Consider the following 16,200-nt stretch of genomic DNA (forward strand, 5'->3'; position numbering starts at 1 on the left):
TTGAATTAGAAGTTGGACTGTGTTTTTTGTTAACCTTCCAATCTCCCTCCAGATTAGTGCTTCACAAACAGCTGTCATGAGTTGTGACAGGTTAATCAATACGGGGCTGAAATGAGAGGAGCACATGAGGGGCTTGGCCTCTCAGATCTATGTCCCCACGAAACCCCACTTTTCACACTAGACCTAAGAATGCTACACACTAACAACAACATAAAATAGCTAACACTGTCTCTTTTAACTCTTTATATCAAACAGATACTGGAATTTCTATGGGCTAGAGCCTTATGGGCCACAACCTTGTGAAAACCAAAAGACATGAGGTATAGTTTTTCTTTTGGAATTCTACATAGCCTATAGCAAATTAACCTGATAATCTTCATGCCATTTGCTTTATAAGTAGGCTTTAAAAAAATAACACAACTCACATACCCACAATCCCCTTGGTCAGCTATTTCCCTTTGGAGCCTTGCAGCCCATGGCAACCTACAATACTCACTACAAACATTCATTATTTATTGGCTGACACAGTCCTCATGGAGTTGGTGATGCCATACCCCACAGTCTCACCTGAATACACCTGAGCTGTGAGTACAATACCTCAGTTGTTGTATTTTTTCTGTGCTGTCCTTTCAACATTGAGTATTTGTGTTTGGGTTTGAGTCAGGGCTAGACACGTCTCATTGTGGATCATTTCCTTCTCCCTTGACTGGAGCAGATGGAGATGATAGTCCAACACAGAGGTCAGTGGGAAACCGTCACTCCGTCTTTCTAAAAACGGTGCCATTAGACTGACTGACAACTCAGTCAAGTGCTTCTGGCTCAGCTAATAATATCTTGTAATTAGAGTGAATATTCAGCACCATCAGTGAATGTACGGCATCTACTTGTAGCATGCACTGCACTATAGGTAGATGACAGATGAAGGCAACACAAGCCTAATCACATTCACATACAATACATGAAATGACTCTAGTGTCACAAGTGCATGACCATATACTGCATTAACATTGTTCTGATCCCATGTAGTGATGTGAAATCTCTCTGCTGTGAAATGTTGCTTTCCAATTTCAACATGGAGGGACACTCATGTCCTTGACACCCAGTTTGACAATCTGTGCACCACTGAAATGCCTACGCTGTTATGAATTCCAGCTTGTGATCTGAAACATGTTACAGTGCCGTACCATACCGTGAATTCTGCATAGCTTGAAACGCAATGTAATTATTGTAGCACTTCAAATTGTGTTGTTTTTTTCACGTACACAAACAGGTCATCTATCTATTTGTCCTTTTATATCATCATTCACTTCAAACATTCATTGTTTCACACATCTGTTAGATGAATCAACTGGTGTAGGTGTGTTAGATCTAACAGTTCCTCATCACTCGCGTCACTATAGCTTGCACGCACAAGCACGGCTGCAAGCCAAGCACACACACACAGTAGGAATCAGAGATCCAAATGTGCAGGGAATCTGTTTTATAGGAGTCACACACACACTTCATGTTCTCATGTTCACATAATAGCTCATTTACCTTGCCCCATTACTTGTGCAGTGTTCTACACTGTATGATTTCATTTTTGTCTCTCTACTCTTTGGTTTACATCTAATCGAGACCAAAATATTAATAATCCTGTGTAGGATTTGCTTCAGCAATGTGGAGATATAAAATACCTGTGTTAATCCAACACATTCTATTTACGTATCGAACTGCTTTTCACAATAATCAGACAATTATCGGTCAGTGCCACTGTTACCAAGGTTATGTTGTTTATTCTGGTGCCAATGGAGACCATTTCCAGTGGCTGCACCTAATCCAGTCTAATGCCAAAGTATCACAGAGGTCTGTTAGGGTGAATGGCAAGCAATAACAATGACTACAGACATATATCCGTTTGTTTTCGTGTGTGTGTGTGTGTGTGTGTGTGTGTGTGTGTGTGTGTGTGTGTGTGTGTGTGTGTGTGTGTGTGTGTGTGTGTGTGTGTGTGTGTGTGTGTGTGTGTGTGTGAATGCATGTGTGTGTGAATGCATGTGTGCGTGTGCATTGGGGTTATTGAGTGTGTGTGTGGGTGGATATGTGTGTTGTTGTCTGTGTGTGGGGCTATGGTTGCCAAGAGAGACGGTGGGCAGGTTTGTGTGGGTTTGTAGCTAGTGTTCGTAGAGCTAATCATTGTGCATAACATTAGCATTATAATACTGTATACATTACATTACTGCTGTTAAACAATGTTTCAGCATGATCATTAGTTAGTGAATCTCTAAGTAATGGTTTTAGCCACAATAAATTGTAGGTTGCCATTTATTGTTATGAATCTTGCCCTGGAGGCAGAACTGAGTGATTTGCACTAGATGGGCCTGCTTCCAAGTCAACATTTGCTATATCGTAAACATTCATGAAATCGAAAATGTGCTTTTTTGGTATTAATTTAAGGTTAGGCATTAGGGTTAGCAGTTTGGTTAAGATCAGGGTTAAGGTTAGGTTTAAAATCAGATTTAATGACTTTGTGGCTATGCTAGCTAGTGGCTTCCAGGTAAATGCCAACCAATAAATGCCAACCTGCCCATACATTACCTAAGTCTACTCACTCATGTCCCTCTGAGGCCACCGTACACAAGTTATGATCTGGTTCACATCCTATGCAAATATCGTTCTTATATCTTTATATAAACTATCCTCATACCAGTTCCTACAAGACAAAATGGCGCTGGAAGAAATGGCAGCAGTTTTACGGGCGCCCAACCAATTGTGCTATTTATGTGTTTTTTTCACCGTATTTTACGGCAAAAAAGAGCTTCTGGATATCAGGACAGCGATCACTCACCTCGGATTAGACAAAGATTTTTTCAACAAGTAAGACGCACAGGATATTCTCCAAACACCCGACAGGGCCAACATCCCCGTTACTTGCAAGAGGAAGCGACGCAGGTACAGAGGACAAAGAGCCAGATGCCTGGTGAGGACCCAGAAAAGAAGAGTGGGAAAGCTGCCGTTACCGTCAATACTACTCGCCAACATGCAATCATTGGACAATAAACTAGATGAAGTATGATCACGAATATCCTACCAACGGGACATCAAAAACTGTAATAACCTATGTTCCACGGAATCGTGGCTGAATGACGACATGGATATTCAGCTAGCGGGATATACTCTGCACAAGGAAGATAGAACAGTGCACTCCGGTAAGATGAGGGGGGCGGTCTGTGCATATTTGTAAACAACAGCTGGTGCACGAAATCTAAGGAAGTCTCTAGATTGTGCTTGACTGAAGTAGAGTATATTGTGATAAATTGCAGGTCACACTACTTGCCTAGAGAGTTTTCAGCTATACTTTTTCTGGCTATTTATTTACCACCACAGACAGATGCTGGCACTAAGACCGCACTCAGTCAGCTGTATAAGGAAATAAGCAAACAGGAAACCAGTCACCCAGAGGTGGCGCTCCTATTGGCCAGAGACTTTAATGCAGGGAAACATAAATCAGTTCTACCAAATTTCTATCGACATGTTAAATGTGCAACCAGAGGGGAAAAAAATTCAAGTTCACCAGTACTCCACACACAGAGACGCGTACATAGCTCTGCCTCGCCCTCCATTTGGTAAATCCATCCACAACTCCATCTTCCTGATTCCTGCTTACAAGCAAAAATTTAAGCAGGAAGCACCAGTGACTCGGTCTATAAAAAAGTGGTCAGATGAAGCAGGTGCTAAACTACAGGACTGTTTTGCTATCATAGACTGGAACATGTTTCCGGGATTCTTCCGATGGCATTGAGGAGTACACCACATCAGGCACTGGCTTTATCAATAAGTGCATCAAGGACGTCGTCCCCACAGTGACTGTACGTACATACCCCAACTAGAAGCCATGGAATACAGGCAACATTCGCACTGAGCTAAAGGGTAGAGCTGCCACTTTCAAGGTGCGGGACTCTAACCCGGAAGCTTACAAGAAATCCTGCTATGCCCTGCGACGAACCATCAAACAGGCAAAGCATCAATAGAGGGCTAAGATTGAATCATACTACACAGGCTCCGATGCTCATCTTACGTGGCAGGCCCCGCAAACTATTACATACTACAAAGGGAAGCACAGCCGCGAGCTGCCCAGTGACACGAGCCTTCCAGACGAGCTAAGTCACTTCTATGCTCGCTTCGAGGCAAGCAAAACTGAGGCATGCATAAGAGCATCAGCTGTTCCGGACGACTGTGTGATCACGCTCTCCGTAGCTGACGTGAGTAAGACCTTTAAACAGGTCAACATACACAAGGCTGCGGGACCAGACGGATTTCCAGGACGTGAGCTCCAGACATGTGCTGACCAACTGGCAGGTGTCTTCACTGACATTTTCAACATGTCCCTGGTTGAGTCTGTAATACCAACATGTTTCAAGCAGACCAGCATAGTCCCTATGCCCAAGAACACAAAGGCAACCTGCCTAAATTACTACAGACCCATAGCATGAAGTGCTTTGAAAGGTTGGTAATGGCTCACATCAACACCATTATCCCAGAAACCCTAGACCCACTCCAATTTGTATACCGCCAAAACAGATCCACAGATGATGCAATCTCTATTGCACTCCACACTGCCCTTTTCCACCTGGACAAAAGGAACACTTATGTGAGAATGCTATTCATTGACTACAGCTCAGCGTTCAACACCATAGTGCCCTCAAAGCTCATCACTAAGCTAAGGATCCTGGGACTAAACACCTCCCTCTGAAACTGGATCCTGGATATCCTGACGGGCCATCCCCAGGTGGGGAGGGTAGGTAGCAACACATCTGCCACGCTGATCCTCAACACGGGAGCTCCCCAGGGGTGCATGCTCAGTCCCCTCCTGTACTCTCTGTTCATCCACGACTGCATAGCCAGGCACGACTCCAACACCATCATCAAGTTTGCAGACGACACATCAGTGGTAGGCTATATCTCGACAACGACGAGACAGCCTATAAGGAGGAGGTCAGAGACCTGGCCGGGTGGTGCCAGAATAACAACCTATCCCTCAACGTAAGCAAGACAAAGGAGATGATTGTGGACTACAGGAAAAGGAGGACCGAGCACGCCCCCATTCTCATCGACGGGGCTGTAGTGGAGCAGGTTGAGAGCTTCAAGTTCTTTGGTGTCCACATCAACAACAAACTAGAATGGTCCAAACACACCAAGACAGTCGTGAAGAGGGCACGACAAAGCCTATTCCCCCTCAGGAAACTAAAAAGATTTGGCATGGGTCCTGAGATCCTCAAAAGGTTCTACAGCTGCAACATCGAGAGCATCCTGACTGGTTGCATCACTGCCTGATACGGCAATTGCTCTGCCTCTGACCACAAGGCACTACAGAGGGTAGTGTGTACGGCCCAGTACATCACTGGGGCTAAGCTGCCTGCCATCCAGGACCTCTACACCAGGCGGTGTCAGAGGAAGGCCCTAAAAATCGTCAAAGATCCCAGTCACCCCAGTCATAGACTGTTCTCTCTACTACCGCATGGCAAGCGTTACCGGAGTGCCAAGTCTAGGACAAAAAGGCTTCTCAACAGTTTTTACCGCCAAGCCATAAGACTCCTGAACAGGTAATCAAATGGCTACCCGGACTATTTACATTGTGTGCTCCCTCCAACCACTCTTTTTACGCTGCTGCTACTGTCTGTCTATCATATATGCATAGTCACTGGGGCGGCAGTGTAGTCTAGTGGTTAGAGCGTTGGACTAGTAACCGGAAGGTTGCAAATTCAAATCCCCGAGCTGACAAGGTACAAATCTGTCGTTCTGCCCTTTAACAGGCAGTTAACCCACTGTTCCTAGGCCGTCATTGAAAATAAGAATTTGTTCTTAACTGACTTGCCTAGTAAAATAAAACTATACATTCATGTACATACTATCTCAATTGGGCCGACCAACCAGTGCTCCCGCACATAGGCTAACCAGGCTATCTGCATTGTTTACCACCCGCAACCCCTGTTTTACGTTACTCTCTGTTCATCATATATGCATAGTCACTTTTACCATATCTACATGTGCATACTACCTCAATCAGCCTGACTAACCGCTGTCTGTATGTAGCCTCGCTACTAGCCTGTCTTTTTACTGTTGTTTTATTTCTTTACCTACCTATTGTTCACCTAATACCTTTTTTGCACTATTTGTTTGAGCCTGTAAGTAAGCATTTCACTGTAAGGTCTACTACACCTGTTATATTCAGCCAACATGACAAATAAACTTTGATTTGATTTGTCTACACTTCCTTTCAACTTTTCCTCCAACTTGTCCAAATTGCTCCCTATTTAAAAGGCATTTGGAATTTCATTCTTGTGCAAATGCCAGCATCCATTTGATATCCCTTTAAATGTGAACAAGGGAAAGAAGTGATTTATCCGCAGATGAAAACTGCATTTAGCAGACAATCAGGCAGAGCCCCAGCTAGTTGGCTCCCTGCTGTGTCCCTCTGATCTGTTCTTCACAAAAAAGTTGAGGTTTAAATATCAGCCCTTATTGACACGTTGGCCCAACATCTCCATAAATAATCACTGGGCTGTTCTCCACACTACTGTGCCGATGATGGAGATGTTGATAGTTCCTTAACGTTATGGATGAGTTCTGGCCAGCTGAATAGGAGAAAGTTGAAGCATGGTGGCAAATGCATGAACAACAAAAAACTGATTCACTTGTAGGAAAGATCACTTCGTTCTGTTCATTTTAATTGATTGACATTTGGAGGGGACATTTGGTGTTGATCAATGGGGGAGAGGGATGGTGGAGAGGGTTTGGCTCAGGTGAATTGAAAACGTTTCCTTCCTGATTGTCCCTAGATGGGTTCCTCTTTAAATTGAAACTCAATACTTAATTATCCAATAAATCATTGATTATATTCAATTGGATTGAGTTTCATTACTATCACTTTGAAAGATGTGGCCATTGAGATTTTGGTGTAACCTACTAGAATATAGTAGCTTGATCATCAATCATCAAGCTTTTTTATTGAAGTTATTAAGAGACTATCACCATAAAAAAAAAAATTGTTGGGAAGTAACCAGATTATGTCAAGAGCAATGTGGTTAGACAGAACCTCCTCTAGTCATCAGTACACCACATCAGGGGTGCAACTTTGGTTTTAGAAGTGGGGGTCGGATAAACACTCCAAACAGCCTACCCGACCGCTTGGAGAATTCTGAATGGTCCGACACCCCTCATTTTGTATCACATTCCAATGATAAAACTGGTCAAAACTGGACAAAAATGCAATTTCAGAATGTGGGTTGGAAGGGGGGGACATGTCCCCATCGTCCCTAATGAAAGTTGCGCCCCTGTATCACATGACCATGTTATTGTGCTTTCAAAACAACTGGGAATTTGGAGAAAAAAAACAAGGTCAAATCATGACGTCAGTGATCTTCAGGTCAGAAAATCAGTGCTCTGGAAAGATGTCAGAGTTTCCAACTTGGATTTCTGAGTTGGAAGCTAATTTCTTTCTGAGTTCCCAGTTCTCTTGAATGCACTGAAGTTGGAGATTTCTGAGTTCCCAGTTCCCAGGCATCTTAAACATGGCATTAGCTTCTGTAACAACCCCGTAGGTGGAGGTTAGTGTCACATGTGTGGTAGTGAAAAACCAAGACTAATTTCCAGTTCGAAAATGGGGATATATTAACTCATAAGGCTTAAGAGTTAGTTTGGGGAATCTTCATGTCCCAAAATAAAGTTCACTCAAACATGGTAAATACTCCCAAATCAAACACTGGCCCTTTAAACAATACCTAAAGTAAACTTAAGTACTGGGGAATATATTATTCAACCAGGGCAGACAGAGCGTCAAACCTTATCATATTGGGGTTATGTTCTGGCTGGTCTAATGACCGCAACAGAGCTTTGGCTCCTTCAAGATCTCTCTCTCACCCATTTGAATACCACTGCATAGCCTTTGTGCTGCTGCTGCCCTAATTGCAGCTCTTGGAGCATTGGCCACTACAACCCACAAGTTGAAGCTGAGGTGGGAGGTGTGTGAGCACCTGAGGGGTGTGCAACTGCAGTCAATTAAGTCACTGTGGAGAGCTGCCATACCTAGCCACCAGATGGGGACAAAAGCAGGGCTTTCCCATTTTCGTGTCCTCGCACACCTCCGACCGAAGCTCCAACCTGTGGGTTGTAGCGCCCAATGCCCCTAGAACTATGTCAACAAATCATACCTCCTTTTGCCAAACTCCATGTTCAAATCGCCCCTCTGCCCACTTCCCTTCATTGAATGGGGCTCAGTTGTTCATTGCCCCCAACGTGTTCAAAGGATCACGGCAGTTTTAAACTGAAAAGACCTATACGGTATACATGCGATGCATGCTTCCAGCAGAATGCATAGCCAACTGGTGTGCATGCCCTGACGAAGGACCCTATCATGCAGAATAGGTGGTTAGAGTACTTTGGTCCCAAGTGGTGGTGAGTATACCGGTAGCTTGACCATAGACTGCTGGTTATGTATTTGGTTATGTATATTTTGATAATCATTATCACTATTATTGCTAGCATTGCTGATGACACGTTAGCTAGCTAGCTACCCTAACTAACTAGCTAGCTACCTATCTAGCTAGCTGGCTAATGTTAGCCTACCTCAATACAACTCGGATTTAGTTTGGAAAAACAATAGCATTTCAAAACAAGTCAAATAATTAGTAGGAAAACCTTTTGTCATGATTGTGATGTCACCGGATTGAGTTTAGAAGCATTATAACTTTAGCCATAACTTTTGTTTTTGATGCGATTCCAACAGGGTTTTTATTTTTTTTAAATTCCTCTGTGGTTGATGTAAGTAACATAGATTTACATATAAATATATTAATTGGCAATATTAATATCCTCAAAGATAAATGTAGTAAAAAACAGATTAGGAATATTGTTTGTGTCACACCTTGGTCTTAGTATTTTGTGTTTTCTTTAATTATTTGTTTGGGCCAGGGTGTGACATGGGGTTGTTGTGTTGTCTTGTTGGGGTTTTTGTAGGCATTGGGATTGTGGTTGATTGGGGGTGTGTCTAGTGTAGGCTTAGCTGCCTGAGGCGGTTCTCAATCTGAGTCAGGTGATTCTCGTTGTCTCGGATTGGGAACCGTATTTAGGTAGCCTGAGTTTCACTTTGTATTTCGTGGGTGATTGTTTCTGTCTCTGTGTAGTGTTCACCAGATAGGCTGTAATAAGTTTCACGTTCCGTTTGTTGTTTTCGTATTTGTATAGTTATTTCATGTGTCACTATTTTCATTAAAGTCATGAGTAACCCGCACGCTGCATTTCGGTCCTCTCTTTCTACAAACGAAGAACGCCGTTACAGTTTGTGATACTACACTTCCCTCAGCAAGATTTTTTGGGTTGAATATCTATGGCGATATATACAAAGGAGGAAAGCATGGAACATTCCTGTCAAATATTTTATCAGTAACAAGGTTAAGGAAGTTTCATTTAAAATGTTAAATATAATTTATTCTGTCAAACATGTTTTGGAAAGATTCAAGCTGAATATTGACTATATTTTGTGATTTCTGTAGAATGGAGAAGGAGACCATCTATCATTTGTTTTGTTAATCTGTATTTATAGTAGCATTTTTGGGATTAAAATACATAACTTTGTTACAAAGAAAACAGGACAAGTTGTACAATTTAATGGTACTGATGTAATGATTTATTTCAGAAATCCTGACATTGATAAAGATGTAGTATATTTAACTGCTAATAATCTTTGGTCAACTTCATATTCACAAATGCATATGGTCTAATTCATCACTTTATAAATGAATTCAAACAATATGGCACTACTTTAACTAAAATGAAAAACAAAATGGCAATTAAAACTTGTATTATTAATTAATATTATTTATTTGCTTAGGATTCCTGGCAATGTAAATCGTTTGTATGTATTCTTGTTTGCATTCCTCTTTTGTTAGTTGATATTTGTTTGTTAACTTTATAAAAAATATATTTAAAAAATTAAAAAACTTTAGCCAGCTAACTAAGATTGAGGTGACCACTGTATATAGCTAACATTACACACTTTGCGAGTAACAGTGATGGCAACATTACCATTTCTCTAAAGTAAATTTGACAACATCATAAAATAGCAAAGTGGTTTCCTACTAATTATTTGACGACTTTAGCAACGTCACTGTATTTAGATGACTCTCTAAGTTTGTGTAATTTAGAAAAAACAGCAGAGGTGGGACCAAGTCATTGTTTTACAAGTCACAAGTAAGTCTCAAGTCAAGACAGGCAAGTCTGAGTCAAGTCTCAAGTCAAGACCGTCAAGTATCTAGTCCTAAACTTTGAGTTTTGAGTCTGAAACAAGTCATAATGTGCTCTTCATCAAATGTAATACCATTTCATATTTTTAAAAGGGAGTAATAGTTAGTATATAACATTTACTCAAATCATGAACACTTTTAAAAATAACTACCGTGGGGAGAACAAGTATTTGATACACTGACGATTTTGCAGGTTTTCCTACTTACAAAGCATGTTGAGGTCTGTCATTTTTTATCATAGGTACACTTCAACTATGGGAGACGGAATCTAAAACAAAAATCCAGAAAATCACATTTTATGATTTTTAAGTAATTCATTTGCATTTTATTGCATGACATAAGTATTTGATACATCAGAAAAGCAGAACTTCATATTTCGTACAGAAACCTTTGTTTGCAATTACAGAGATCAACGTTTCCTGTAGTTCTTGACCAGGTTTGCACAGGGTGATTCACCGTCATCTTGAACTTCTTCCATTTTCTAATAATTGCGCTAACAGTTGTTGCCTTCTCACCAAGCTGCTTGCCTATTGTCCTGTAGCCCATCCCAGCCTTGTGCAGGTCTACAATTTTATCCCTGATGTCCTTACACAGCTCTCTGGTCTTGGCCATTGTGGAGAGGTTGGAGTCTGTTTGATTGAGTGTGAGGACAGGGGTCTTTTATACAGGTAATGAGTTCAAACAGGTGAAGTTAATACAGGTAATGAGTGGAGAACAGGAGGGGTTCTTAAAGAAAACCTAACAGGTCTGTGAGAGACGGAATTCTTACTGGTCAAATATTTATGTCATGCAATAAAATGCTAATTAATTACTTCAAAATCATACAATGGGATTTTCTGGATTTTTGTTTTAGATTCCGTCTCTCACAGTTGAAGTGTACCTATGATAAAAAATTACAGACTTCTACATGCTTTGTAAGTAGGAAAACCTGCAAAATCGGCAGTGTATCAAATACTTGTTCTCTCCACTGTATATATTTATTACTTTCCATATAAATATTATATATCCATGGAAATACATGGGTAGCCATGAGAAAGACTAGTGAGAAATAAATAAAATAAACATGGTATTTTATCGACATACAGTATCTTAATTAGAGCTTTCGGTAGCTCAAATGCATGGCGCAAAAAGCCATAACATTCACTATTGGAGTTCTGCGGTGGTTAAGATAAAATCATACCTTTAATTACCTTGAGTACCTGTAGCGGTCCTGTGGGTGGTTGAGCCTGATACCTCCCCACATTATAATTGGAAGTTGATGTGTATACTTTAACATAGCCTATTAGCTAGAAAGGTAACTCCAAACACTGTTTCACTAAGAGCAGCTGTTTAGTTGGTTCAACAAAGGTTAGCAATGTGTTGGCAAAAATGTATGCCCATGTCAAGAAAGCTTACCAGCAGCCAGAGGCACTTGCTGCACTGGTTGCCTATTCACAGATGCTTCTTCAAAGCCTTTTTCAGATACTCCAGTACTTGTAAATTGGCTCCAATGAGTGCAAGTTGGACAGTAAATTAGTTAATAGATCAATAAGAAAGAGAGTTCCAAACCAATAACAGATCGTTTTCAGTTTCCTCTCCCCACTCAGACCACGGCCGGACTGTCCTAGCTAAATCCTTGCTTGAGAAATTGCTCTTTGCTAAGAAGCTGCTTTTTGTTTCTTTTTGACCATTGAAGCAATCACAGTAAGGTACTTAACTGTTAGTCAGAAATTATTTGACATTTAGATTTTTTTTAAATGGCTGCATTGGACCTTTAAGTTTACTTCAGTTGTTGCCTTAAAGGGCCAGTGTTTGATTTGGAGAGTTTGTCATGTTAGAGTGAGTACTTTCTTTTGGGAACTGTTAAGCCTTATTAAAGGGTAATTGCACCCGCTGGCCTCATTTTTTTTGGTCTTGCTCCTCAAGAAATGCTGCCAATCATGACAGAAGCCAAACGTGAGTTGGCTTGGGGATGTGGTCTGATGTGCGTGTTTCTTGTGTGTGTCCTTGCCACCACCAAGACACATACATCTGTCAGATCCTTGCCCGCAGCTGCTCCCCCCCCCCCCCCCCCCCACTCAATCACAACAAACAAACCTCCTGCATGTTGAATTCAATAACTACATGCGGATGTATGGTGAGATGCCGGAGGACGCTTTGAATAGATCAGAGTGATATGCAGTTTTTAATTTGAGCCGGATCTTGACGGAACAGCACCTCTTAGATTTGACTTTGTTTGTTCCGGCACCTATTTGTTTGGATCCGCTACCTCTCGCTGCATAATTATTAATTGTTTAACTGTTCGCATTGTAGACTTTCTAATAAAAGCGATCAGCGTTAAATCAAGTTGAACCCTGTTATTACTCCCGACCCCAGAAAAAACATAATGTAAAAGCATGGTGATACTTCTGTGTAATCATCTTATCCTGCCACAATGATTCCAGACCTTCTTTCTTATTAGTACATAGAGGTTTTAGGGAGAGCCGATGGGGAAAGTAACTGATCTTGACACAGGTCTTGGTAGGGGGATTCAGCTAGTGAAGAGGTCCCTACGTAATCACCTCACGTAGCCTAGGCTAGTTCTCTCCCTACTGAACTTGAATTGTAGGAATGTCAAACAAAACATTTATAAGAAAAGACAACAGATTTTGATGCCATTTTTCCAAAAATCCAGAAGATGATGAATCGAACCCAGAACGAGCCAAAAAACTGTCAGTGCCGGAGGAGAGGAGTGAGGCAAACTGTTCCTGATGACGATGCTAATCCCGCCAGTTCAGCATCACCACTGGCACCCCCACTAGCTAGTAAGGCTACTAGCGAGGAGTCAGACTCAGCGGGAGAGGGAGACGGGGAGCTGGGGGGGGAGGGCATCCCCCGACGAAGTGCTCGGAGCAGGTGCAATTTTGCAGTACAAGAACAAGCAAACGTATAACCCTTGGCTTGTCATGCAGAATTCAAAGTTGGGCTTGAGTCTAGAAATGACCGGAGGGATTAAACTAGCAAAAGAGTGGGTGGAATGTACAGTAATTTACCATCCTATGCCTCAAAATAACAACAAAGAGCCCTCAGGAAAAAATGGGTTTGAACATACCCAAACCAAGGTGCATTTGGTGGCAGCAAGCCTTTTAGACGAGGCTAGAGGCTTGCTGCCACCAAATGAACCTTGGTTTGGGTATGTTCAAACCCATTTTTTCCTGAGGGCTCCAGGTTATAGTTACCACTCAAAATGAAAAAATAGACGCGACAGCTAGAGTCTTGAGAACAGCCTTAGGAGAAGGCTAAACATCACAGGCACATGCCCGCTCATAGCTTTGAGCAAGAAATTGACTCTCATGAGTTAAATGGACTTGACATGGGGAGAGTCATTGTGGGAGGTTTTAAAAACTAAGACAGGATTCTATTTTCTTTACACACTTGTTCTGTACTGTGAAGGTAATTTGAATACGTGCTTCATACGATCACATAGGCAGGAGGCCTATATATTATTATGTGTGTTCTGCTGTGATTTATTTGATTTGAAGTTATATTCCGATATTGTGATATTTGTTGAAATATATGAAATGTGGGCCTTGTAAGCTCCACAGCTGAGTATGTGTGCATATGCATGTTGCGGGTGTTCTTCAGTGTCGTCTAAAAGGGTTCCTGTACATTGATGTCTGGAAAATTAGGCTATAAGAAATGTGGACTTGTGTAAGCCCCGCAGCTATACTAAAATATGTGGTCATAACTGCAGTAACGTCTAAAATGCTTTGAATGAATCAACACCTTTGGAGAGTGCTGTCTGTGTCACAGCCATGGATAGTAGGCTACTTTAGGCTGTTTACTCTGTCTGCTGCACTGCTACGTTTTTCACAATGTGTTCTCGTACCTCAGGGCCCCCCGATTGCCCCCCCCCCCCCCCCCTGCCCACTTCTCACGCTCACTATGTGTTCCGGGACCTCCTGATTTACAAATTAAGCACTGGTGATATGTGACCAGTTTCAGGAAGCTAGGCTTTTGTCACACGTCACTACTTCACAGGGGAGGCATTTGAACGAAAACATGGCAAAAATGATTTTTGAATGTAAACATAGCAGAAATGCATTCTGGAACATGTGAACTTTCACATAGCTTAATAACAAACTTGTATGCCATCTGTAAATACGAATGCAATTTTGAATAATTCCTTTCCTCCTTTCCTTTGTTTGCTGAAGCTCGAAGGCCCACCTGAACACATAAAAGCTGTGTCTAGTAAAATTATAATTCCATGTGCCAGGTCTCTCTCCATTTAGAGACATCAAAGATGTCTGTCAGTCTGGACTCCATCACATCATCTTCAAATCAAATCAAATCAAATTTTATTTGTCACATACACATGGTTAGCAGATGTTAGTGCGAGTGTAGCGAAATGCTTGTGCTTCTAGTTCCGACAATGCAGTAATAACCAACAAGTAATCTAGCTAACAATTCCAAAACTACTACCTTATAGACACAAGTGTAAGGGGATAAAGAATATGTACATAAAGATATATGAATGAGTGATGGTACAGAGCGGCATAGGCAAGATACAGTAGATGGTATTGAGTGCAGTATATACATATGAGATGAGTATGTAAACAAAGTAGCATAGTTAAAGTGGCTAGTGATACATGTATTACATAAGGATGCAGTAGATGATATAGAGTACAGTATATACGTATACATATGAGACGAATAATGTAGGGTATGTAAACATTATATTAGGTAGCATTGTTTAAAGTGGCTAGTGATATATTTTACATCAATTCCCATCAATTCCCATTATTAAAGTGGCTGGAGTTGAGTCAGTGTGTTGGCAGCAGCCACTCAATGTTAGTGGTGGCTGTTTAACAGTCTGATGGCCTTGAGATAGAAGCTGTTTTTCAGTCTCTCGGTCCCAGTTTTGATGCACCTGTATCAGGCAGTGGCTCGGGTGGTTGCTGTCCTTGATGATCTTTATGGCCTTCCTGTGACATCGGGTGGTGTAGGTGTCCTGGAGGGCAGGTAGTTTGCCCCCGGTGATGCGTTGTGCAGACCTCACTACCCTCTGGAGAGCCTTACGGTTGTGGGCGGAGCAGTTGCCGTACCAGGCGGTGATACAGACTGACAGGATGCTCTCGATTGTGCATCTGTAGAAGTTTGTGAGTGCTTTTGGTGACAAGCCAAATTTCTTCAGCCTCCTGAGGTTGAAGAGACGCTGCTGCGCCTTCTTCACGATGCTGTCTGTGTGGGTGGACCAATTCAGTTTGTCTGTGATGTGTACGCCGAGGAACTTAAAACTTACTACCCTCTCCACTACTGTTCCATCGATGTGGATAGGGGGGTGTTCCCTCTGCTGTTTCCTGAAGTCCACAATCATCTCCTTAGTTTTGTTGACGTTGAGTGTGAGGTTATTTTCCTGACACCACACTCCGAGGGCCCTCACCTCCTCCCTGTAGGCCGTCTCGTCGTTGTTGGTAATCAAGCCTACCACTGTTGTGTCGTCCGTAAACTTGATGATTGAGTTGGAGGCGTGCGTGGCCACGCAGTCGTGAGTGAACAGGGAGTACAGGAGAGGGCTCAGAACGCACCCTTGTGGGGCCCCAGTGTTGAGGATCAGCGGGGTGGAGATGTTGTTGCCTACCCTCACCACCTGGGGGCGGCCCGTCAGGAAGTCCAGTACCCAGTTGCACAGGGCGGGGTCGAGACCCAGGGTCTCGAGCTTGATGACGAGCTTGGAGGGCACTATGGTGTTAAATGCCAAGCTGTAGTCGATGAACAGCATTCTCACATAGGTATTCCTCTTGTCCAGATGGGTTAGGGCAGTGTGCAGTGTGGTTGAGATTGCATCGTCTGTGGACCTATTTGGGCGGTAAGCAAATTGGAGTGGGTCTAGCGTGTCAGGTAGGGTGGAGGTGATTATGGTCCTTGACTAGTCTCTCAAAGCACTTCATGATGACGGAAGTGA

The 16,200-nt window shown here is 42.3% G+C and overlaps 1 protein-coding gene across 2 annotated transcripts in view; it reads left to right on the top strand.

Moving 5' to 3' along the window:
- The first annotated feature begins 497 nt into the window (after positions 1-497).
- LOC109866717 (spermatogenesis-associated protein 7) overlaps positions 498-16,200 on the top strand; it is a 55,550-nt gene continuing 39,847 nt past the window's right edge. Inside the window, exon 1 of one of the 2 annotated variants that reach the window (XM_020455524.2) lies at positions 498-584. Coding sequence is in view for 1 of the 2 variants with exons in the window: in XM_020455522.2 (XP_020311111.1) it covers positions 716-740 (25 nt within the window). In the remaining variant the exon portion in view is untranslated. Of the gene's footprint in view, positions 585-632; positions 741-16,200 lie in introns of those variants that run through there. The other variant, XM_020455522.2, reaches the window with a different exon arrangement.

This window comes from Oncorhynchus kisutch, linkage group LG21 (genome assembly GCF_002021735.2).
Source record: "Oncorhynchus kisutch isolate 150728-3 linkage group LG21, Okis_V2, whole genome shotgun sequence".
Taxonomy (NCBI): Eukaryota; Metazoa; Chordata; class Actinopteri; order Salmoniformes; family Salmonidae; genus Oncorhynchus; species Oncorhynchus kisutch.